Below are 26196 nucleotides of genomic sequence, written 5' to 3'. Positions count from 1 at the left end.
ATGCTGAGAGCTGTGCATGAAAAAAAAAAAGAAAAAGGTCACGAGCCCTCTTTTCCATGTGTTTGCAGTCCAAGAGGGGCAGGGAAAGCTTTCGGGGATGGGGATACAGGAGTGCATAATTGATGTTAATGGATTTTCAGCAGACAGTGCCATCACGGCCAGACAAGGGGTATTCGTGTCAATAACACAGCCTCCTGTGGGAAACCAGTAACAAGGCAGGTGCAGAAACACTAAAATAGTTTCTTGAAACTTTTTTCAGCTCATCTTTTGGGGCCATGAGCCATGAACTGTGCTTTGTCACATTTTAGTCGCAGTGAAATTCTAACTGATCATTATCTCATAAATGAGAACAAATCAGTGTGACATCAAAGATAGTCTCAAGGGTACCGAGTGTAACCGATCTTTCATTACATCAGAAACAGTACAGGGCAGAGACCCTCTACAAAAGAAGCTCAGCTTTGTTTGGAATGCTAGAATTGTCCTCTGCTTATCAAAGACGTAAACTTAACAAGATTTTTTTCTATGTTAGTACTCAACTTTTGTGTAAAGAAGTGATAAATTGATAAGAAAAAAATGGGGGAGGGGGATGTCAGAAGATGCCACCAGTGCAGAAGGCATTCAGCTCCCTGCTCTGTCTGGAGTGCTCATGATCTGATGGGGTGATAACAATGAGGTTCACAGGTAACTTTTAAATCAGCATTGTATTTACGATGTTTTGGCAGTTTTGTATTTTACTGGCTGTCTAACAGTGACCACTGTGAAAGCCTTGAGCGGCCAGCTTCTGCAATCCTTTAGCAGAAGAGGCAGGATTGGAAGTTAGGGACTCCCGATACTTTCGCTGGGTTTTGTTTAAAGTATCGTTAAGACTCTGACTATTTTTTAGAGCAGTTTTAGGTTTAAACCAAAGTTGAGAGAAAAGTGCAGATTTCCTATATACACCTACCCTGACACAGGCATCACCTCTCCTATCGTCACCATCATTCTCTAGAATGGGACATTTTTAACCAAGATGAACCTGTATTCGCCCATCATAATCACTCAAAGTTTATAGTTTACCTTAGGGTTCACTCTTGGTGGTGTACATTCTATGGGATTGAGCAAGTGTTTAATGACATATATCCATCATTATTGGAGCTTCCCAAGTGGCACTAGTGGTAAGGAACCCACCTGCCAATGCAGGAGACGAGGGAGATGTAGGTTCGATCCCTGGGTTGGGAAGATCCCCTGGAGGAGGGCACGGCAACCCACTCTGGTATTCTTGCCTGGAGTATCCCATGGACAGAGGAGACTGGTGGTCTACAGTCCATAGGGTCGAACAGAGTCGGACACAACTTAAACGACTTAGCATGCATCCATCGTTATCATATCAAAGGAGAAGGGGGCTGTAGAGGATGAGATGGTTAGATAGCATCACTGATTCAATGGACATGAATTTGAGATTCCCTGGTGGCTCAGATGGTAAAGAATCCTCCTGCAATGAAGGAGACCAGGGTTCGATCCCTGGCTTGGGAAGATTCCCTGGAGAAGGGAGTGGCTCCCCATTCCAGTGTTCTTACCTGGAGAGTTCCATGGACAGAGGAGACGGGTGGGCTCTAATCCACAGGGTCACAAAGAGTTGGGACATGACATAGCAACTGAACAACAACAACAAAACTGAGTGTCTTCACTGCCCTAGAAATCCTGAACTCGAGTGTTCACAGACTGCCCCTCCCTGCAATAGTTGTACTTTTGCCGTTTCCAGAACGTTGTAGGGTTGGAGTCATATAGTATGTAGCCTTTTCATATGGACTTCTTTCATTTAGGAATATGCATTTATGGTTCTTCTGTGTTTTTTTATGGCTTGATAGCTCATTTCTTTTTACTCTGGATTTCTTAGGTCCCCCTGTGTGACTGGAGGCAAGTACCCTATCCTGATCTTACATTGATTAAGTGATGGGATTGGACTTGAGTTTCTTCTTTTTTTCTTCATATTTGTCTTTGCAGCTTACACTATAACTTCTTCATTTTAGGGGTGTTTCTAATATGCAGAAGTCTAGTTCCCAAAACAAAACCAGTAAAATGTGTCATGATGAGACAGAGCGTAGAGTTTGGAATAATTAACCCAATATCTAAATGCAGCTCAAGGGCAACTCCCAACTAAAGCAGGGTTGTAAACTCAAACATCTAAAGAGACAAAGAGGGTGTGCAGTTTTTACTGTTGTATCAAATTCTCTCCAGACACTGTGGCATCATGCAGCAGATTTTGTCCTAAAGAGACCAGATGTACATAAAGAATATTTTGTTGTCAGTTATTCCTGATTTCAGGAATAATTTCTTAAAATCCAAAGCTTTATTCCTTACTTTTGGCTTTGCTTTATATTCTTGGATCTCAAAAGAAGACATAATTTTGGTGATTTATTCAAGCCCTCTCAATTTATATTGTTGTTTAGTTGCTAGGTCGTGTCCGACTCTTTGCAACCCCATGGACTATAGCCCACCAGGCTCCTCCGTCATGGGATTTCCCAGGCAAGACTACTGGAGTGGGTTGCCATTTCCTTCTCCAGGGGATCTTCCCGACCCAGTGGTCAAACCCATGTCTCATTCTTGACAGGCAGTTTTTTTACTATGGAGCCACCTGGGAAGCCCTCTCAATTTAGAGATATTATAAAACTATAACAGAAATACATGAAGTGTCATCTAGCAATATTACTTTTAAAAAGTGTTTCTCAAACATCAGAGTCCCTTAGAGGGCATGTTGAAACATAGATTGCTGGCCTGGCCCCTGAGATTCTTGCTCTGAGTTTGGGGTGGAGTCCGAGAAACTACATTTCTTCTTCTAAAATTTTTTATATTTTAATCAGAGGATAATTGCTTTACAGTGTTAGTTTCTGCTGTACAAGAACATGAATCAGCTGTATGTATACATATATCCCCTCCCTCTTGAGACTCCCTCTGACCCTCCCGGCCCACCCCTCTACTCATCACAGAGCACCAAGCCGAGCATCCTGTGCTATTCAGCAGCTTCCCACTAGCTGTCTGTTTCATGCATGGTAGTGTATATGTGCAGGCTAAGTCGCTTCAGTCGTGTCCGACTCTTTGGGACCCTATGGACTATAGCCCACCGGGCTCTTCTGTCCAAGGGGAATCGCCAGGCAAGAATACTGGAGTCGACTGCCATTTCCTCCTCCAAGGGATCTTCCCAACCCAGGGATCAAACTTGCTTCTCCTGGGTCTCCTGCATTGACAGGTGGATTCTTTACAGCTGAGCCACCAGGGAAGCCCAGTACAGTATATAGGTCAAGGCTAATCTCTCAATTCGTTCCACCTTCCCCTTTACCCACTATGTCCACAAGTCCCTTCTCTGTGTCTGTGTCTCCATTCCTGCCCTGCAGATAGGTCATCAGTACCATTTTTATAGATTCCACATATATGTGTTAAAGTTTCTGCATTTTTAACAAAAGTTTCTGGGTAATACTGTTGTTGCTGATCTGTGGACCACATCTTGAGAACCATTGTTTTGAAATAATTCCTTCTCAGACCAAATGAGAGAACTTCTTTTCTTTTTAGGTGTAAATCTTTCAAATGCAGTTAGATTTTTTTTTTCTACTTTAAGTTCAGCCACCGGATGCATAGTCTCCAAAACTCTGCCTTCAACCCTGCCCCTACTCTGGCTTGGCTCAATGCTTGTGATGAAGACACTTTGCTGAAATTATAATACAATGAGATAGAAGCATATACGCATATTATGGATGCACAGAGAACAGTGAATAATTTTAACCAGCTTTTAAATTTGCACTTTATAGCCACTGGCCTTTATCAGAAGCTTTAGGGATAAATGTAATTAGCATACACTTTCCTTTTGGGGGGTTCTAATTCCCCAAATACTTTCTTGAGCTCAGTGTTGATTCTCATTGTATAATAGTGGGATTGTCATCTGAATGGAAAAACCCCACAGTATAGTTTCTGTAAGTGGATATTGAAATTAATTTGGAAGTATGAGAATTTCTTTAGGCATGCTGTGATCTTGTGATCAATTCAGTGATCCTAGAAATGTGATCTAAAAATTTATAAAAGTGTTATGTGCTTCACATATTTATAAAATTCCAATAATTTATTAAATTCTTTAAGCAAAGTTAACTCTGTTAAATTGGAAAACTTGCATGTGTCTGTTTTTTTTTTTTTACAGTTAAAAAAGTTTTTTTTTGAAGTAGATTTACAATGTTGTGTTAGTTACAGGTGTACAGCAAAGTGATTCAGGTATATACATGCATATATCCGTTCTTTCTCAGATTCTTTTCCCATATAGATTATTAGAGAGTATTGAGTAGAGTTCCCTGTACTCTGCAGTAGGTCCTTGTTGATTATCTGTTTTATACATGTGTGTGTGTGCTAAGGTGTTCAGTCGTGTCTGACTCTTTGTGACCCCATGGACTGTAGCCCTTCAGGCTCCTCTGTCCATGGGATTCTCTAGGCAAAAATACTGGAGTGGGTTGCATGTCCTCCTCCAAGAAAATCTTCCCGACCCCGGGATCAAACCCAGGTCTCCTGCATTGGCCAGCAGGTTCCTTACCATTAGTGCCACCTGGGAATCCCTATTTTATACATAGTAGTGTGTATATGTTGGGTTTCCCTGGCGGCTCAGCTGGTAAAGAATCTGCCTGCAATGCGGGAGACCTGGATCCAATCCCTGGAGAAGGGAAAGGCTGCCCACTTCAGAATGCTGGCCTGGAGAGTTCCATGGACTGTATAGTTCATGGGTTCGCAAAGAGTCGGAAACGGCTGAGCAACGTTCACTTTCATTTTCATGTATATGTTAATCCCAGTCTCTAATTTATCCATCCTACTGGGTTCATTTCTTAAAGCTGGGCTAAGCAGGTTGTTTCTCTGTCATGTGCTTGTTGTTCAGCTGTGGTTTTCTTACAAGTGAAGGGGGAAATCACAGGAACTCAGGACAAGACAAAGAAAGAAATCAATCACAAGTTCAAGGACTCCCAAATTGAAGATGATTTTCTCTTACAGAAAAAAAAGACCACCCCTACCCCCAAATGGTTGACTCATGCTTTTGTGGGCTATGTGTGTGGAAAATACTGTGTTTTTTAAAAACTGAAGTATAGTTGATTTACAGTGTTGTGATTCTTTCAAGTGCACAGCATACTGTGTGTTTTGATTCCAACAGAAAACCAAACCCTTGATGACGGAGTTCTCAGTGAAGTCGACCATCATCTCCCGTTACGCCTTCACCACAGCTGCCTGCAGGATGCTCAACAGAGGCTCTGAGGACCAGCAAGTCACGTTTCAGATGCAGATTCCAGCTGCAGCTTTCATCACTAACTTCACTGTGTAGGTGAACCCTGGAATGAAGATTTCTCTGTAGAGTGGTCAGGGGGAGCCTGAGATGCTGTGAGGACCACAGCCTTTGACCCAGAGAATATATAAATTCTCAACCCAAAGGACTGTCCATGGGAAAGAAGGTTGATTCCCTCCCCTCTGCCTTCTTCTTTCCATCCCCATTTCCCCCTTCCTCTTTTTTATTATCTCTTCTTCCGTCCCCTTCATTTCCTCTTTCTTTCCCTCCAACAAATGGCTCCCCACCCCGGGCCAGGCACACTTCAAGGTGATCAGTCTACTTCTTTGAAAAAGATGAGTGTTGCTCTGCTCTAGAAATTCCTCTGGGGAGAACAAATAAGCAAACAGATGAATAATGAGATTGCCTTCAGACAGTAGTGAGTGCTATAGAGACGACAAGTAGGATTGAGGGGGCTCTTTTTGGTCGGGAAGTTGGAGAGGTGGCTCAGAGGAGTCAGTGTTGAAGCTGACATCTGAAGGACCAGCCAGCATGATAAACCTTTGATAACTAAATACCATATATTTCTTCTTTTCACCTGAACTAAGAGGTAAAGAGATGCAAAATAGGTGTGTGGGTTTAATTTTAGGTCTGGGCAGGATTCTAGTTGGTGCATCTTCTTGGAAGTTTGTTTGAGCAGGTCTTCTGTGTCCCTCCTGGAGAATCAGAAACACCATGGGTTGGCTTTTAACACGTAGACCTGTTGAAATTTGCCCTAGAACGAAATGAGTGGTGCAAGGGTAGTGCCCTAGTCTGGAATGCATTCTCAGTGCCTACCCAAGAGGTAAACAAAAATATTTTCTAGGGTTGTCATGGTTATGAGCTCCATGCTTGAGTTTGTCTTGGCAATCTGGCAGCACAGCTGTCTCTCTTTTTTTCTTTTCAATTAAACATTTTACTTTGTATTGCGGTATAGCCAATAAACAATGCTGTGATAGTTTCAGGAGAACAGTGAGAGGACTCAGCCATACATATACAAGTATCCATTCTCCCCCAGACTCTCCTCCCTTCCAGGCTGTGACATAACATTGAGCAGAGTCCGCTGTTCTATACACTAGGTCCTTGTTGGTTCTCCAGTTTAAATACAGCAGCATGTACATGTCCCCTCCAAACTCAACTATTCCTCCTCCCATCCCTCCCCCCGACATCCATAAGTTCGTTCTCTTAAGTCAACACAGCTGTCTCTTGTGTTTCAGGCTTATTGGAGACAAGGTGTATCAGGGAGAAATTACAGAGAGAGAAAAGAGAAATGGTGATAAGGTAAAAGAGAAGAGGAATAAAACCATAGAAGATAATGGGTAAGTACCATTGAATTCAAGAATTAAAAGTCCACTACAGCCAAGTGTCAAGTTTTCTACCTCTTTGACTTCTCATCTTGTTTTCACCCTGTTTCAAGGATTTATCTTTTTATTTTTACCATATTAATAATATATAATATAACTGGTTAACAATATAGTAGCTGAGGGTTTATGATCAAAAACCCACTCACCCCCATTTCCCAGTTCTCCTGTCCTAGAAAGATCCACTTCTGATATTTCTGTAGTTGTATGGTAGTTACCTCCCTTATTCTAAATATTATGATTGTTGTTCTTGTTCAGTCACTTAAGTCATGTCCAGCTCTTTGCGACCTCATGAAGTTCAGCACACCAAGCTTCCCTGTCCTTCACTACCTCCCAGAGTTTGCTCAGACTCATGTTCATTGAGTTGGTGGTGCCATTCAACCATCTCATCCTCTGCTGCCCCCTTCTCCTCTTGCCCTCAATCTTTGCCAGCATCAGGGTTTTTCCAGTGAGTCAGCTCTTCTCATCAGGTGACCAAAGTATTGGAGCTTTATCTTCAGCATAAAAGTCTTTTCAATGAGTATTTCCTTTAGTATTGTCTATTTTGATCTCCCTGCTCTCTGAGGGATTCTCAAAATTCTTCCCCAGCACCACAATTTGAAAGCATCAATTCTTGGGCACTCAGCCGTCTTTATGGTCCAACTCTCACATCTGTACATGACTATTGGAAAAACCATAACTTTGACTATCTTCTTTTTAAAAAAATTTCTTGATAAAAATCAGATGTTGATTGTTGATTCTCTGCTGTGAAGAAAGAGGATTCAGCAGATTTATAATACTCCCACTTCCTCTCTGCATTCCAAATTTTTGTATTATTTCTTTTTATTCTTCAGCATAAGCAGAGTTATACCATCCTAGATGAGCCCTGTTATCTTCAATGGTAGTATTCTCTCTCCTGAATGTCACCCGACCTTTTCTTTTCCTACTTAATCATTTACTTTTGCATTGTCAGAATTATCAACATTTAAATTCTGATCACAGGATCTAGAGAAAATGGTGTGGGCTTTATGAGGATTATTATTAATTTTTTTTACACTTCACAAATTGTTCAGAAGCATGCCACAGTTCTGTTTAGTTGGATCACAGCATGTATCTGCTTTCCTTTTTTAAAAAATGTTACTTTATTCATTAATTTATTTTGGCCACGCCTCGTGTGGTATGTGGGATCTCAGTTCCCGGACCAGGGATCAAACCGGCAGCCCTGCGTTGGCAGTGTGGAGTATTAACCACTGGACCACCAGGGAAGGCCCTGTGTGTTTTTCCTTGACGTCACCTGTGTCAGTCATCTTCCCCTTTGCCCCCTCAGGTCTGCGTCAGGGAGAAAGAAGTAGAAGGGTTCCATGGTCTTTGAACTCTCTGCTCTTCAGGATTCCTCGAACCCTGTATAACATTCCTCTAGTGCAGGCGTTTGCTTCTCCTCCCAAAGCTAAATTCTAGTTTTTCTTTCTAATGTTGACTGAAAAAGTTACGTGCAACCTGGAAGTCAAGGATTATGTTTTCTTGGAGGCATTTTTGAGGACCATAGCCCTGGAGACCATATCTCAGGTAGCTCTGAGGGACTGTCCCAGAGAGGTAAGGGAAGACTAGGATATGGAGGAGGTTCTCCTGAAAAAATAAATGTAGTCGAACATCAGAACATGCCTGCTAATCAGAAAAAAATCCAGGTGAATGGTTTTAGTGCTTTTCTGTGTATGGGAAGGTGCAGGAGTCTGGGCTCATTGAAACAAGTCCTTAGTAAGTATGCACCTTAGCGACCTATAACTATAACCTATAACTAACTATAGGTCAGGCTCCTATTTCCCTCCATCCTTAAGCCCTTCAGGGTGCATCGTGGGGACGGCTGCAGTGGCTGGTGGCTTGTTGGTAGGGAATGCTGAGGGTTCTCACTGAGACCGCTTTGCTGGGACCGTCTTGGACCCGAGGGCTCCTGGCTTTCTCCGATCCCCTGTCGCCTTTTCTCTTCCTTCCAGGGAGAAGGGGACGGAGACATTCAGAGCTTCTGTGGTGCTTCCCAGCAAGGACAAGGCTGCCTTCCTCCTGAGTTACGAGGAGCTCCTACAGAGACGGCTGGGGAAGTACGAGCACGTGGTCAGCGTGCGACCCCAGCAGCTGGTGGGGCGGCTGACGGTGGAGGTGACCGTGCTGGAGAGGCCGGGCATCGCAGAGCTGGAGGTGCTGGGGCTGCAGAACAGCCGGCAGAGGGGCAGCGGCCGGGGGCCAGGTGAGAGGTGCCGGCAGGTGTGTTCAGGGGTCCCGGTGTTAAAGCCGATGGCGCCCCTGCCATCCAGGCCCAGGGTGAAGCAAGGATCTGAAAGCAACAGCCAAGCAAAGACAGTGCCCTGTGCATTTTTAAAGAAGATTTATTTATTTGGCTGCATCAGGTCTGGATTACAGTTCAGGGGATCTTTTGCTGTGGCATAGACTCTCTAGTTGTCCCGAGGCATGTGGGATCTTAGTTCCCTGACCAGGCAGATACTTTACCATTGGACTACCAGTAAAGTTCCAATAATGCCTTTTTTTAAAGCCATGCTCTATCAGGAGGTTTTACAATGTTCTAATCATCTCTCACTGTTGTGTCACTTCTGGGACTCTACCCTTGGTGAGACATCTAAAATGTTGGGATGATTATATATACGAATGTGTTTGATAATGTTTGTAGTAGCAAAAGCATTCCTTCATCCTAAATATTCAAGTACATGGATGTGATTAGTAAATTGGGGTTGTAAAAACAATTCGTCATATGATAAAGAAAAAAGAGACACATTTGTATGTACACTTTAATGTTAAATATTGTAACTGTGAAGCTGACCAAAGACTAGGAAGTCATATAAAATAATCATTTATGGGTGAGGGATGATGGGGTCATTTTCTAATACTGTTTTATTTTACCTTATTTTTAAATACTGTGTTATCAAAACAAACATTTAACATTAACAGAAATATCTAAATAATGTGCTATATTCTTTCTAAAATTAGAGAAAGATATGTACTGGAAATTTGATTTAGACACAGATATTTGTGTTCATCAGCAGGATCACTTAATTTGAGTTTTTCTCAGATTTTAATTTTTTTAAAGTTAACTAATTAATTAATTTTGGACTGTGCTAGGTCTTCATTGCTTCGTGTGGGCTTTATCTAGTTGTGATACTTGGATTTCTCTTGTAGATGGTAAACTCTAGGGCGAGCAGACTTCAGTAGTTGCTCCTTGAGGGTTTAGTTGCCCCAGAGAATGTAGAATCTTCATTCCGGGTCCAGGCGTTGAACCCATGTCCTCTGGGTTGGCAGGCGGGTTCTTAACCACTGGACCACCAAGGAAGTCCCCTTATATTTTAATTTTTTAAGTAGCACTCTTTGCTGAGATGATCATGAAAAATTCAATCTAATTGCTATATTAACGTCAACTAATAGTTTATATTTAATATTCACTTGCATTCAGCCTTATCCTAAATATATCTGTAAGGATTTTTATATATCCTGAATATATCTAACATCAAGTTGGATAATGAAACAGATGTGACCCCCAAATTGCACCAGGGTTAAAATGACAAGACTTTGGGTACCTGTGATACTGAGGTCAGGGAAAGGCTGAGTGATAAGAGATCGCAGAAAATGCAGAACCTGAATTCAACCCCTGTGACTGCAGGAGGGTGCAGAGTCGCCCAAGAAGCCTTCTCGTACGAGAATATTTAGGGATGAGTTTGCAAGGAGACGAGAGAAATGCCTTGACACGAGGAATAAGAGAATGTCGTTAATCTTACTTGAGGGGAAAATAGTGAAGACCTGGAGCTGTTAGTGGGAAGAGTAAATGGAATGGAACCTGGCCGCCCCCAGCACACAGTTCAGTGAACGACTCTGGATAAGAGAGGTAGTTTGCTCTCAAAGACTGGAGCGTGGATGCAGGTCTTTGTTAGAAGTTAACTCCAAGCATTGAGTTTGCAGTCTGTCCTGATCTCATCAAAAGTTAAAGATATTGTCAAGAGACCTGACATTCAGAAATGATATGAGATAAAAGACATCATTCTTAGATCATTGAGGTCACCATAGGTAGGGTTAATGGATTTGTGATCAGTTAAGAGTTAATATCCTTGAAAAAAATGACTTGGGCCTTGTGAGATCAGCTTACACATCTGTAAATAGGGATTATAACCGTCTCTCAGGGTCATTGAGAAGCTTTTGTGCCAAGTAAAATCTTAATCATCATCATTATTACAATTACCTTCTATTTAGTTTTTCCTCTCCAAATCTTATCTCTCCTATTAGATCATAAATGATTTTGAAACAAGACTTTGTCAGATTAACCTTTGTCGTCTTGTAATAGTTTTTTAAAAAATATTTATCATTTATTTATTTAGCTTCATCCAGTCTTAATTGTGGCATGTGGGATCTTAGTTCCCTGACCAGGGATGGAACCGAGACCCCCTATATTGGGAGCATGGAGTCTTAGCCACTGGACCACCAGGAAAGTCCCTCCGTACGGTATCAAACACTATGCCTTTTAAAGAGTAGATAGCTGATTAGGTGTCTGCAAAGTAGAGAAGAAAAGCGAAAAAAGAAATGAAAAAAATACACACCTAAACTAATAACAAAGAATGTTTTAAAATTTCATTTTTTCCTAATCATAATTTATCAGGAAATTATCCCACATGGGAAGGATGGTTATCCTGCTCTAGAAATGAAGTGCCTGTGTGCCCTGCTGGGTTCAGAACCACCATGACTCTTCCAAGATGTGTCTGTGTGGTGGTGTGTGGGTCATCCTGCAAGGGGTAGGTCTGAATCCTGATGGTTGTTTGTTAAGTTGCTCACTGCTTATCAGCAGGGCCTGTGGGAATCTCTGAGGAATGTTTCCAGACCATTGATCTCCTGGGAATTTGTTTATTTTTAAGAAAATTGTTTTCCTGGCTCTTTGCACCAGACCAGATATCTGGCCTTGCAGAGCGAGAGATCTCACGGGCCGTTCCCTGGACCAGGTGCGGTGGACTGGGGCCCTTTTTGCTCTTCAGTCCGGTCCAGAGCTCAGCTGCTGCTGTTCCTGCAAAACAGCCGCTGCAGGAAGGAGCCAGAGGCACAGGATACTGTGATTGTGCCTGGATGTTGTTGCATGTGTTCCAAAAGCACCCGGGCAGAGATGCAGCTAGAATAGAACTGAGACCAGGACGTGGGCTGCGAGCGTGTGAATGTGGACTGGAGCCAGTGCGGGCCGCTGAGGTCAGACTTCTGGATGTTCTCTGAGCAAATCTCTAGCCACTGGACCCTCTGATATCGTTAGGGAAGCAGTTCTAGATAAGAATGACTGTGTGCTAGCTACTAGACTCGGCTTGTGCACACCAGACTTCTAGGACAGCCCTCCCTGGGAGCTTTTGTAAAATACTTAGGGTGTGAGTTCAGATTCCATGTCTCCCCCTAGGTCCATAAAAAGAAGAGAAAGCCTAAAAGCTGTGGAACCTACTTTTGCCTCAGTTTCCTTGTCTGATGTGTTCGGCCCATGGCTATTGAACCATAAATGAATGAACTTTGTCTCAATGTGAAAGCCAATGCTGTGAGACGTAATTTGCAAGTCAAAGCATTCTACTTTCTGGATTATTAAAACAGTTAACTTGTGTGTGTGGTTCAAACTCTAACAGGTTACAAATTGGTGTTCAGTGCAAGACCACACTCCCTCTCTCTTCCTTCACCCTGCTTCCTTCTCCCTCAGTAACTTGATGATTTGGGGGCTCAATGGAACAAGAGTATTTGAAATTCATTCTTTTCTGGAGCATCCCTGGATGTCTGACGATCTTAAGTTATAACCTGGATAAATATTCCATCTATGTGATTGGTTTAAAGCTGGTTACTTCACTCTCTAGGTTAAAATCTCAAACTTCTTGTGGTCCTGTGGCACCTATTGCCCTTTCCATGATTCAAAAAAAAAAAAAAAAAAAACAAAGCAAAACAAAAAACTGGTTGGGGCCGTAAAATTTTCTTTTATGATCAGATCCCTGATGGCTCAGAGTAAAATAAAATGAGATAAACAATATTAGAAATAAGGTACCTTGCCTTTTTCATCTCCTTTGGCTTTGTATCAGTGATGCTCAAACCTGGCTATACCCTAGAGTCACCTGGAGAGGTTAAAAAAAAAAACAAAAAAACAGATGACTGAGTCCTCATTCAAACACTTGAATTAGAATTTACCCAGGTTAAGGCCTCGATAACTGTATTTTGAGGTGTGATATTCTGAGTCTATTCTATGAGAAACTGAAAATTTAATGAGTGCTTTTAATTTATTTATTTGTAATGCTCAAGAATAATGCTCAAAATTTTTCCCACCACTAAACAGATATGGCTCTGTGACTTGCATAGTTTATCCTTTATATTCTTTGCTTATTTCCTTTTAAAATTTTTATTTATTTACTTTTGGCTTTGCTAGATCTTCATTGCTGCGTCTGGCTTTCTCTAGTTGCGGTGGATGGGGTCTGCTCCCTAGTGGGGGTGTCCGGGTTTCTCGTTGCTGTGCTTCTCTTGTTGTGGAGCACGGGCTTTAGGCATGCGGTCTTCAGTAGCTGCGGCTCACCGGCTTAGTCGTTCCGGGGCATGTGGGATCTTCCCAAACCAGGGATTGAACCTTTGTTCCCTGCATTGGCAGGCAAATTCTTAACCACTGGACCACCAGGGAAGTCCTGTGCTTTGCTTTTTTTTAAAAAAGCAGTTTTATTGAGGCTAAGTTTGCATAGCATAAAATTTACTCATTTTAAGTCTTCTAACTCAGTGATTTTTGTACACTTGCAAAGTTGCGCAACCATCAGCCCAATCCAAGTTTAGAACATTCCTATCACCCCGAAAAGCTGTTTGTGCGTCTTTGCAGTCACTCCCTGTTCCAGCCTCAGCCCCAGGCAAACACTAATCCACTTTCTGTCTCTCTTTTCAGACAGCTGCATTTTTCAAAGCACCCCAGGTGGTTTTGACAGTTGGTAAATGTTAGGAGCCTTATTTTGGACCTCCCAGCAGAATGTATGGACATGAACTCTATTAGGATCCTGACCCATAGAAGCAGCTTTTTTTAGATGAATTATTTTATTCATTTATCTTTAACCATTTTAAAAGTTGAAGTACAGTTAATTTACAGTGTCGTGTCACTTCCAGGTGTACAACAAAGCGATTCAGTTATACGTACACGTGTATCTTTTTCTTCAGATCCTTTCCCCTTATGTACTGTCTGTGCTTAGCCGCTTACTCGTGTCTGACTCTTTGTGACCCCAGACTTTAGCCAGCCAGGCTCCTCTGTCCATTGAATTCTCCAGGAGATAACACTGGAATGGGTTGCCATTCCCTTCTCCAGGAGATCTCCCTGGCCCAGGGATCAAACTGGGGTCTCCTGTATTGCTGGCAAATTTTTTACTGTCTGAGCCACCAGGGAAGCCCATATATAGTAGTATATGTTAATCCCAAACTCTAATTTATTTCTTCCCTTACCCCACCTTCCCCCGTTTGGTAACCCTAAATTTGTTTTCCATGTCTGTGGGTGTATTTCTGGTTTGTATGTAAGTTAACTTGTATCTTTTCTGGAAAAAAAAGGTTTTTAGAACCCATACCCGCACTGCCGCCCCCGCCCCCACCAAGTGCTCTGCAAGGAATGTGTGCTCATTACCCTTTAACTGCCCAGGAACTCAGCCTACAGCGTGCTTTCTAATTGTATCACTTCTAGGTCAGCTTCCCATAAAATAATCCTAAGAACCAAGAAAGCTTCATTAGAAAGAAGAGAAGCACTCAAAATACAGTTTCATTACCTTTGATGTTGGAAGATGAGATTGTCAACTCTGCCGGGGTCTTTGAGGATGAATTTAATGACCAGTCTTGAGTCCTGCAAGCTCAAGTCACCTTTGACTGCAGGCTAGACTTGTGTGTATCTGCAGTGTCTTGTGTATCCGTAGACACCAGTGAGGAGTTGGTTGAATCTGTTTAAAGATCATATTTTTCTTTTCCTTTGCTTGGTCTGGTAACCTCCTGACCCTGCCATTTGATGGCTCTCGGGATTGTAATGGAGGCAACTAGCATGGTGCCTGCCATAGAATGGGTGGTCAGCAAGTATTTGTTAAAAGAATTTAAGAATAAATAACTGTCAGCAATGAAGATGCCATTGGGGTTTCAGCACCTTCCTGGTTTGTTGTTGCTCAGTTGCTAAGTTATGTCCGACTCCTTGCAACCCCATGGACTGACTGTATACAGCATGCCAAGCTTCTCTGTCCTTCACTACCTCTTGGAGATTGCTCAGACTCATGTTCCTTGGGTCAGTGATGCCATCCAACCACCTCATCCTCTGTCACTCCCTGCCTGGTTTAAGTTGGTTAAGTTCTCCAGATCTTGGGTGTGGCTCTTATTCTGTTGTGAAGGAGGGATTCGGAGGCAGAGTTTGGTTCCAGAAGACTTGTTACAAGAATATAGATCCCTCCCTTTTCCAGAATTGTCAGATAAAAGAGGGGATGCTGGGTTTAAATTTGAAACTCCAGGTAAACAACGGGTCCCATGCAGTATCTGAGACATGCTTATCCTAGAAAGTCACTGGTGGTGTATCTGAAATTCAGATGTGACAGGGCATCCTTTTTCTTTGCTAAATCTGGCTACCCTGCGCTATTAAAGGCTGCATTGTGACTAACGGTTCACTCCCAGCTCTGGTTCCCCGCTGCGTGTGTCCCTCCCCGGGATCCAGTCTCCAGGCTGCAGCTGGAAGGGTATGGCCCCACTTGGCCTCTGTACCTTTGCCAGGAAGCAATCTGGCTGTTACGTGAGGGTTTCCAACATTGTTCGGTGCAGAAATCACTGATGTATGAATCATTTGGCTCCACAGTCAGGTCTGTTTTGTTTTGTTTTTAATGCTAATAGGTGGACCCACGCTATCTCGTCTGGTCGTTGGCTGTAGCTGGGTGGGGGTCAGCTGTGAACAGGATGGCTCGGAGCCACCCGGGAGGGTGACCGTCTCTCTTTCACTTAATACTGGTGAGCATCGTCCTCTTCTTCAGGATGCCTCACTCTGCTTCTTCCTTTTCCCTGCTGTGTTAGTTTGCTATACGAGGTGGGATGTTGTCCGGGCAAATGGCACTGTCTGCCACAGGTGTGACTGAAACCAGGGGTGGAAGCATGTGCCATGTTTCGACTAGAGCACTGCCACACCCATCAAAACACTTTCAAGATGATCCTCTTGAAGGGCCCCTCCGTTCACCTGCCCGAGTGTGTGCCGATGTGTTGAGCCATGTCCACGTTAAACGTTCCAAGAGCTCACAGCGAGTCCTCACCGTGTTCCTGCTCTGTGCTACGATGTCCACCGCCCTTGTCACGGCCCTTGAAGAATTTAGAGTGGACAGTTTTAAAAAATTAACAAAAGTGTTTTTCTTTAATTGACATGCATTTGATTTGCAACGCTGTGTTAGTTTCAGGTGTACGACAAAGTGATTCAGTTTACGTCTACACATATCTGTTCTTTTTCAGGGACTTCCCCAGAGGCTCAGTGGTGAAGAATCCACCTGTCATGCAGGAAGCATAGGAGATATGGGTTTGATCCCCGAGTTGGGAAGATCCCCTGGAGGAGGACATGGCAACCCACTCCAGTATCCTTGCCGTGGACAGAGGAGCCTGGCAGGCTGTGGTCCATGGGGTCACAAAGAATCGGACATAACTGAAGTGACTTAGCATGCACGCAACCTTCTTTTCCAGATTCTTTTCCAGATAGTTTATTACCGAATATTAAGCAGAGATCCTTTTTGATTATTTATTTTATATATATTGTTGCTATTTAGTCATTAAGTCGCATTCAACTCTTTTGCAACCCTGTGGACTGTAGCCCGCCAGGCTCCTCTGTCTGTGGGATTTCCCAGGCAAGAATACTGGAGTGGGTTGCTATTTCCTCCTCCAGGGGAAGCTTCCTGAACCAGGGATCAAACTCACATCTCCTGCATTGCAAGCAAATTCTTTACTATTGAGCTGTCGGAGACACCCCATTTTATAGTATATATGTTAATCTCAAACGCCTGATTTATCCCTCTCCCCTTTCCTCTTTGGTAACCATAAGTTTGTTTTCTGTGTCTGATTTGATATTTGTGTATGATGCAAAATGATGATCACAGTAAACCTAGGTGACATCCCTCACAGTTACAGAATTTGTGTGTATGTGTGAGATGAGAACTTTTAAGATTGGCTCCCTTAGCAACTCCTAAATATGCACTGCTGCTGCTGCTGCTGCTGCTGCTGCTAAGTCACTTCAGTCATGTCCGACTCTGTGCGACCCCACGACAGCAGCCCATCAGGCTCCCCCGTCCCTGGGATTCTCCAGGCAAGAACACTGGAGTGGGTTGCCGTTTCCTTCTCCAATGCATGAAAGTGAAAAGTCAAAGTGAAGTCGCTCAGTCGTGCCCGATTCTTAGCGACCCCATGGACTGCAGCCTACCAGGCTCCTCCGTCCATGGGATTTTCCAGGCAAGAGTATGACTGTATTATTAACCTTAGTCACCATGGCGTAATTATATCCCCATCACTTTTTCCGTTAACACTCTGCCGATTGGCCTGAATTTGTCTTTTTGTCGATGACAGGAGGGTGGTTGCCCAATTATTCATTCCCTCTGTTGAAGAAATCTCCCCACTGGAGCCCAGGTGAGCAGGTGACATAAACAAACACAGGCAATTTGACCTCTTTTCCAAGGGGAAATGAGATGTTTGGAAATGCTTGTGTAAAATCCCCGGGTGTTGGCTGCTTTTCCCTGACAGTGGGCAAACCCAAGGCCCACAGGAAACAGAGGCCAGGAAATCCCCCATCAGTTGATCGAAAGGGGAGTAGTGTTCAACTGATGACCTTGACTGTGGTTCTTTGCTCTTAAATTGTTTCACCTTTAGATACTGTACATAGCAACTGGCTTTCCTTTCCCCCCATGTGGTTGTCTAGGAGGGGAATGTTTGTCTGTAAATAACATCCTGTTCTTTTCACCCTTTATGCAAAATAAACAATGTCTTATCATTACAAGATAGAATCGGTGGGGAAAATAGGAGTTTTTAAAGATTATTTGTTTATGTGGCAGTGCTGGGTCTTAGTTGTGTCGCATGGAATCTTTAGCTGCAGCTCTCAGACTCTTCGCTGTGGCGTGTGGGATCCAGTTTTCCGACCAGGACTCGAACCCCAGGCCCCATGTGTTGGGAGTCTTCGTCACTGGACCGCCAGGGAAGTCCCAAGAATAGGAATACTTCATACCACTTGTATGTGTGGTTCTTAACCTTAAGAGGGCTCCTTGGAGAATCTGGTGAAAGCTACAGACATCTGTCCCGAAAAAAGTATACAAGTACCGTTTCATGCCAAATTCTGTATATAATTTCAGGGAACTCTTGAGAAACCACTACCTCCACAACCTTTATAAAGGTTATTCCCTGTATGTGAAGTGAAAGTGAAAGTCGCTCAGTCGTGTATGTGTCCATGGAATTTTCCAGGCCAGAATACTGGGGTGGGCGGCCTTTCCCTTCTCCAGGGGATCTTTCCAACCCAGGGGTCAAACCCAGGGTCTCCTGCATTGCAGGCAGATTCTTTACCAACGGAGCCAGACATTGTTGAATTCCCTGTTATGAATGTTCTACATGATGTGCCTTTTTTTCCTCCCAATAATGAATATTTTTTTACTAAGTTTTCAGTGGTATAGAGAAACCCGCTATTGGAAAATGTAAACTATATGTTACCAAAATGTCTTTTTTTTCTCATGAGTTGCCTTTCATCCTAGACAGAATAACAAAGTGCTTCTTGAGGGAAAGAGGCTGGGGGCTAGTATGTATTAAGCATTTATTGTGTGTCTGGTGGGACTTCCTTGGTGGCTCAGACAGTAAAGAATTCACCTGCAATGCAGGAGCCACGGATTCAATCCGTGAGTCAGGAAGATCCCCTGGAGAAGGGAATGGCAACTGGCTCCAGTATTCTTGCCTGGGAAACCCTATGGACAGAAACCCCCTGGCAGGCTACAGTCCAGGGGGTCGCAAAGAGTCTGACACGACTTAGCAACAGCACCATCCTTAGTTCCTTTTAGATGTGATGTCATTTGATTCTGACCATGATTCTATGATGTGGATTTGAAAGACATGGAACTAAGGCTCAGAGATGTTAAGTCAGTCTTTTGAGTCTATCAAACTCTGGAGCCCACTTCCCTTGATATTGTATGGGTTCTAAAAAACACATATTTTCCAGTTAAAAAATATGGGACTTCAGACAAGAAGAAGGCCTTGTGGGGATGCTGATGACCTGAGAAGCAGGGCAGAGTGGGTGGAGACAGACCAGTTGGTGCATCTTCAGGGGCTGCCCTCGAGGCAGTCCTGTGCCCGTGAAGGTCACCTTGCAGGAGACCACTCTTGCTTGGCTGAAAACAGGGAGATGGCATGAGAAGACACAGCTTCCTCCAATTCAAAGTAATCACGAAGTTCACTGCTAGCCCTGACCAAGTGGGTGTGAAGAAGGGCAAGCCAGGATATGTGGGTTCTCATGAGAAAAGTGGGTCAGATTCTCATTCTCTTGGTCTGCTCCCAACCTGTTCCCTTGCACTCTTCATTATGTTTAGGACACATCCCATGATTGCTGAGGGCCCTGCTAATAAATTAGCTCATTGTGCTTCCGATTTTGCGGCAGGCAGCAGGACCCCTGTTCACGCGGAAGAAAAGCTAAATAGTTCTATTCTGCTTTTCGATCTTGGTCAGTCATTAGGGCAGCCTCATTGATTTTTTTCTCTCTCTAATAAAAAGAGGATTTTATGTTCTAGAAATACTTCTCTGGAAGTTTTCCCAGTGGGCCTTTATATTTTTTTTGATAGGTAGTGGAAAATTCTCTGGGTCACATTGACTGTCTGATACTTAGTGGGTGGAGGTCAACCTCAGGAACTGGGCTTCTTGGTGAATAACCCAGTTGGGAATCAACCCACTCTTTGAGCACATAAAAGAAGCCCATTTATAGGAATCTCATGAATTTTCATCACGCACTAGCAAACATCAGAGGTCAGTAGGAAACTAAAATAATAATACACTATCCTTTCTCATGGCTTATATCAAAGAGGCTAGTCAAATTGATTATGAAGAGAGAAATTATACTTTTTAATCCTTGGTGCTTTCATTCAACTATGAATGGTATTAATTCAGGGTAATTGTAAAGACCATTTCAACAAGAAAGACTTGGAACATGAAATGGTAGGTACGTCCTGGCAGCGTTGTTGTTCAGTCACTCAGTCGTGTCCAACTCTTTGCCACCCCATGGACTGTGCATGCCAGGCTTCCCTGTCCTTCACTGTCTCCTGGAGCTTGCTCAAACTCATGTGCATCGAGTCAATGATACCATCTAACTATCTCATCCTCTATCGCCCCCTTCTTCTGCCTTCAGTGTTTCCCAGCATCAGGGTCTTTTCTAATGAGTTGGCTCTTTGCATCAGGTGGCCAAAGTATTGGAGCTTCAGCTTCAGCATCAGTCCTTCCAGTGAACATTCAGGGTTGATTCCTTTACGATTGATTGGTTTGTTCCCCTTCACAGTGTAAAGATAATGAAATCTCATTTGTGTCAACTTGGAAGGTTAGAGAGAATCTAATGCTGCCCGCTCACATACGTCAAAGGCACACCACCATTGTCCGTGCAGGGGCCAGCATCACCTGGGAAGCCTTGTGAAAATACGCATCCCTGGGTCCCACCTGCAGGGTTTCTGGGATGAGCCCAAGAACTTGTATTTCTAGCAAGTTCCCAGGTGATGGCTGCTGGTCCAAAACCACAGTAGAGCTGGTCTGTATCACCTGGCAGATGATGAACTCATCTAGGGTTTGCTGGAGCACTGCTAGAGAGACGAGTTGTGAAACTGCCTCTGCCAACAGGACATCTTTCTTAGAGCTGAGGGATGCGGAGGTCTTCCCTGGTGGCTCAGTTGGTAAAGAATCTGCCTGCCAAGCAGCAGACTGCCTGCAGTGCAGGAGACCTGGGTTCAGATCCCTGCGTCAGGAAGATTCCCTGGAGAAGAAAATTCCATGGGCTGAGGAGCCTGGTGGCTACAGTCCATGGGGTCACAAAGTCGGACACAACTGAGCCTGCACACTTAGGGACGCTACACAGGAAATGTGCCCCTGTACCTCTGTCCCTGGTCCTCGTTCTGCCGGCTAGTACACTGTGTAATACCACCAAGTATTACCCTGAATGTATAAATGGCCACACAAAAAGATTTACCCTAAGGCAGAGGTCCACTTGACAAATAATACTATGTTCCATCCTGGGAGTTACTTATTTAGTCTCTTGTGCTATGCAACTTTCAACAAGTTTAAATTTTTTTAAAAAAAAATTGGGGTATGCATAGAATAAAGTGTATAAACCTTATGTGTGTAGCTTAAGGAAGTTTTACATATATGTATGTATATATATATATATATATATATATATACACACACACAGACATATATATACACACACACCCAGCAGTTACTTTCAAGTCGAGATGTAGAGTATTTTCAGCACCCCACAATGTCCCCTTATCCTCTTTCCCAGTCAGTGTTTTCCTCTTTCCTCCCCAAAGGAACCAGTATGCGCTTCCCTTTTTTTTTTTTTCCTCCAACAGATGTATTTCTTTCAAGGAATGGATTTTGAAAAGAAAAACCATTGGGCAGACAGGCATGAAATAGATGTAAGCTATTTTGCCCATTGCTTTATAATCCCAGCACACTAGTACAGAGAATGCCTGGTACAAAACACAATAAAGGGTCAGAGATGGAGGAGTTCCCTTAAGCAGAGCTGAAGACTTCAGTCTCTGGAATTTGGAGTTGAGGCTGCAGTCCCGGTTTTTGGATGGACCACTGGGTGTGTGGCACAGTCCATGCTTTTAACCAGATTTGAACAGAATGGCCACTCGGCCTGGGTAGAAGTGGATGCAGTGTTCGGTGTCATGTGTCATGTAACTCGTTCCTCCCACGAAGCAGCGCCAGGTGGGGGTGGGCTTCTTGCCACACTCCTTCCTGATACGGGCCGCGATGCCCTTCTGCATATTATGTGTCTCCAGTGCCTGAGTAGCAAGTCCTCCGAGTCCTGTCGCATCTCCTCTGACATGTCAGCATTCTTGATCACGGCCTTTGGGTCACCAAGAAGCAGGGGCTGACCGGCTGCGATGGTCCCTGCGGGAGGGGTTGGTGAGGCTCCCACCCGCGGAGAGGGGCCCCAGTATGCTCTTTCGACTGCTGTGAGTTTTGCCTGCTCCTGAGCTTCGTGTAAGTGGAAATAGTGAATACTTTCTTCTGTATCTTATATTTTCACTCAAAATGACTCTGATTCAACCATGTTGCCAATAGCAGTTGTCCTTTCCTCCTCCTTGCATAGAGTGTCCCAAGTTTGACACAATGTATTGTTTCATGTCTATTCATGTCTATTCACTGGCACTTTGATTTTGTACCTGTTTCTGGTTGATGATAATGTTCGCAAGCATGACTGCTCCCCATGAATCAGAATGGTGCTAAGTACATCATATCACCACCATGTCAAGAGTGTGTTTGGTAGACCACTAATCCATTTTACAGATGAGATAACTAGGGCTCAGTAACCTGCCCCAAATCTCATAGATAACAGGTGGACCCGGTATCAAGTGCAGGTCCTTGTGATTCACCTGTGTTCTCAAGTTCTTAGCGAGGTTATTTTCATACCTCTCACTCTTGGTGCTTGACCAGTGATCATCAGTGAGAGACGACTCCAGAGAACACAGGCTGGTACTCTTCATGGTCCCCTGGAGATTTTCCCAGCACCTTTTTCTCATGAGCAGTTCTGTTGGAAGTATTCTCTTACCTACAACTGACTTTCTGCAAGAACAGACTTCCCTGTTTACTACCTCTCTGGTCAGTCCTGAAATTCCTGCCCTTGGTAAGTATAAAAAACAGAAGAATCAGTTCTGCCTTGTGGTTCCTGTTAAGGTTACACCTAAATGGTGTCTTAAAATTAATTGTCTCTTTTGGTGAAGGAAATGTTTAAAGTTCCTTTGACTTTTGTCTAATAAGTCCTTAGCAGAAGGAAGTTTATTCTTAGACACAAATTACCGTGGGCAAATGATGCCTCATTTCCTTTTTTGTTTTGCTAATTAAGGATGGAAAATTGTTGGTCAGTTTACTCCATGGTATCAACTTGAATAGATTTAAAAAGAGAATCTGATGCTTTGCAGCAATTTCAAGCCAGCCTTTGATTCAGTATCTGGATTAAAAGTCTCCACATACTGATGTTTAGGAATTCCTCATTTTCCTATTCTTCATAATGCATGAAAATCTCAAAAAGCTAGTTGCTTAACACATAGACACAGTTTTGATTGGATTTACAAAGGTGGGTAGTCTGTGAAATAATTCTCCATAGTGTGTCTTACTGAAGGAAATGAAAGTTAGGAGGAAAACGAGATTGTTCTTTACTTAGTGTATCATCTCACTCATTTTTCTTAAATCACAGAAAAAAATCATTTATCTCTTCCTCTTTCTGGAATTTTAATTTACATCCTAAGTTTCGTGCTGGGGAAGGCTTTGGGTAGTGTTTTTTAAAGAATCATAAACCTTCTGGACAAGCAGCACGTGAAGAGCACCAAATGACTGATGGAGGAAAAGCACTCCTTATGGAAGAATTGCGTATGAAAGGAATGAGAGAATCAGAAACTGCCCTTTTGCTACTCTGATGAAACATTGAACAAACATCATCAGTGACTGATAAATCTGTTAAGGGAAAGACTGATGAGGAATTTCATCATGGGTGATCAGAACCGTCCAGCGCTCTTACTGAAACTAAAAGCAGACAACTAGATATTGCGTACTACCTGATGTGGTAAAGAAGTAAGGACTCAGCATCACCAGGAGTGTTCTTGTCCACAGCACTGAACCTGAATCTAACCAGCCTCCAGCTCTACCCTCCGAACACAAGGAGATGCAGGGGACTGAGCTTGAGCCTCAAGCTTGACTGAGCATTAGATCATGGGGGGAATTGGAAAGACCCGACACCCGGACTGTGTCCCAGAACAGTTAAATGAGCTCTTGGCCTGGGCATTGGTATGTTTTCTGCTCCCTGTGACGCTACGTTCAAGCCAGAGTTGGGGACCAGGAGAGCAGGGGAGCAAAAGACAGGACAGAAAAACCATCATGACATCCAGAATGTGAGAAGCTCCATGGAAGAGAGAACCGGCGTTTTACAAGATGTGTGTGTAGCACTAGTAAAAGTGTAGAGAGGACATTTGTGGATTAAGAGAGATTTCAGAAATGTCAGTCAAATGTGATGTGGGGACTTTGTTATGATCCTGAGTCAAACAAAGCTGCCGTTCTAGGACATTTTCCAGAGAATCAGGAAACTTTAAATACAAGCTGAGTATCTGATGATGTTAAAGCACAAAGCATTAACTTTGTTACATTTGATACCAGTTTTGTGGTTAGGCTGAAAAAAGTTCTTGCAGAGATACATAAAGAAGTATTTTGGGCTTCCCAGGTGGCCCTCATGGTAAAGAACCCATCTGCCAATGCAGGAGATTTAAGAGATGTGGGTTCAGTCCCTGGGTCAGGAAGACCCCCTGGAGGAGGAAATGGCAACCCGCTCCAGTATTCTTGCCTGGAGAATCCCATGGACAGAGGAGCCTGGTGGGCTACAGTCCATTGGGTCACAAAGAGTCTGACACGGCTGAAGTATTTTTGTGCTTCACAAATGCACTCACGCACAAAGAAGCATTTATGGATGAAGTATGATGCCTCATATTTGTTTTTAAAATTCTAGCAAAAAAATAGTGAGAGGGAGATTTCCCTGGTAGTCCACTGACTTAAGACTCTGTGTTGCCAATACAGAGGGCACAGGTTCGATCCCTGGTCAGGGAACTAAGATCCCACATGCCATGTGGCATATCCAAAGGATTAAAAACAAATGGTGAGAGGATCCATAAAAACAGATAAAATAAAACTGGTGAAATGTTGATAATTGTTGGGTCAGATGATGGTTCCATGAGAGTTCACTTTACTATTTTCTCTCCTTTTGTGTGTTTTTAAAATTCTTGTAAGAAAGGATTTAGAAGAAGACATAGAGATGAAATGCAAGCTAATATATCTCATGCATTGAGATATATTATCAGTACAAAGTTTTGGGAGTTCATCTGAAATGCAGACCTGAAATAAAGGCTAACTTTATGTGTCCACGCAAAATAGATCTTGTTTCTTTTAAGAAAAAGTTATAGCTTCAGTTATTCATTATGTTTCTATCTTGCCTACAGATGATTCTGGGCCACCTCCTTCTACTGTTATCAACCAAAATGAAACTTTTGCCAAAGTTGTTTTTAAGCCTAGTGTGGTCCAGCAAGCCAAGATCGCCCAGAATGGCATTTTGGGAGATTTCATCGTTAGATATGATGTCAATAGGGAACAGAGCGTTGGGGACATCCAGGTAATGGGTTTGTTGTTGCTGTTTCTCATTAGTTCCATGACACTTTTAGTTAGACCCAGAATGAGGGATTTCAGTACTCACCTGAAAGAGTGAGAACTACCGACTCTTAGGAAATCTGTTTTAACACAAAATGTGTCTCTGAGTCCACCAGTGATGTTCCCTTGCTAGAGGCTGGGGATATCTATTTCCTGCTTCAGTAATCTAGAGGCAAATTAAACGTATAACCTAATTTTCCCTGAGGTGCTTTAGATGAAATTAGAACTTAGTCTATCTTTTTAATTTAGAGAAACTGGCCCATGACTCAATTTCCTGTAAGTCATATTTGTCCAGAGACAGGGTAGGATTTTCAAAATGTATTAATGTGCATCCAGCATGTAGGCAATCTTTATGTCGGAACATGAAAGATGCTTAGGAAAAAAACATAATGCAGGAAGCAGGATTCTCAAGTGACAAGGGTCGAGAAGAGATGAATGATTTAAGTTGAGTCAGTGTAATTGATACACTTTTAAGGAATGATTTTACCCTTATCCAAATTAAATTAGCAAGTAGTTGGAGGAGTCAGGACCATGGATGCTTTTGCTCTGGCATCTGGCCCGAGACTCTGTTTCATGCTGTCTTTGACTTTTAGACGTTCCGTGGAATCTCCATTTTGGTTTGTTTTGCTGCCTAACCTGGGCACTACCCGTTTTGCTTTCTCTTCCCTCCACCAGGTTCTAGACGGCTATTTTGTGCACTATTTTGCCCCCAAAGACCTTCCGCCTTTACCTAAGAACGTGGTGTTTGTGCTTGACAGCAGCGCCTCCATGGTGGGAACCAAACTCCGCCAGGTGAGTCCAGGCTTCTTTTTCCTCTTTCACGTTCGTCCAGGACAGCGATGTTCTCGGTGAGCAGGATTCAACTGACGCGAAATGTCTGCTTTACCATTCATCTGTCCCTGCCTGTGGGGAACATTCCTGAACAGATTCAGGGAAGCCACTGACATGAACTGTCATTTCAGCATGGGGGTTTTAGGAGAGCAGAGGGCTGCAGAAACACCTTGAAATAAAGAGAACTGGGGGATAATGCGAGTGAGATAAGAATACAATGAGGAGGCCACTGAATAGCACCATTGTGGATGGAATAATTCTGTTCACTGATGGTGTCCATTGAGAATA

General features: G+C 43.3%; 1 protein-coding gene, 1 long non-coding RNA gene and 1 pseudogene across 3 annotated transcripts in view; 1 reads left to right on the top strand and 2 right to left on the bottom strand.

The window, feature by feature from the left end:
- ITIH5 (inter-alpha-trypsin inhibitor heavy chain 5) overlaps nt 1-26196 on the top strand; it is a 91236-nt gene that overhangs the window by 25315 nt on the left and 39725 nt on the right. Inside the window, exons 3-7 of the mRNA XM_055543502.1 lie at nt 5156-5319; nt 6520-6621; nt 8634-8884; nt 24873-25042; nt 25753-25869. Of these exons, the coding sequence (XP_055399477.1) occupies nt 5156-5319; nt 6520-6621; nt 8634-8884; nt 24873-25042; nt 25753-25869 (804 nt within the window). The remainder of the gene's footprint in view (nt 1-5155; nt 5320-6519; nt 6622-8633; nt 8885-24872; nt 25043-25752; nt 25870-26196) is intronic.
- Nucleotides 12637-14958, bottom strand: LOC129625340 (uncharacterized). 2 transcript variants are annotated; one of them, XR_008701357.1, is made up of 4 exons: nt 14891-14958; nt 14424-14591; nt 13052-13270; nt 12637-12758 (listed from the first exon to the last, which is right to left on the bottom strand). It is a non-coding gene; the product is annotated as an uncharacterized LOC129625340 (long non-coding RNA). The 2 variants fall into 2 exon arrangements; XR_008701356.1 differs by having other exon boundaries at nt 14424-14925.
- LOC129625443 (dynein light chain 1, cytoplasmic-like) lies at nt 21492-22376 on the bottom strand (annotated as a pseudogene).

The sequence above is a fragment of the Bubalus kerabau genome, chromosome 13, assembly GCF_029407905.1.
Source record: "Bubalus kerabau isolate K-KA32 ecotype Philippines breed swamp buffalo chromosome 13, PCC_UOA_SB_1v2, whole genome shotgun sequence".
In the NCBI taxonomy this organism is placed as follows: Eukaryota; Metazoa; Chordata; class Mammalia; order Artiodactyla; family Bovidae; genus Bubalus; species Bubalus kerabau.
Note: the sequence above shows the minus strand (reverse complement) of the source record. Positions and strands in the feature narration are given on the sequence as shown.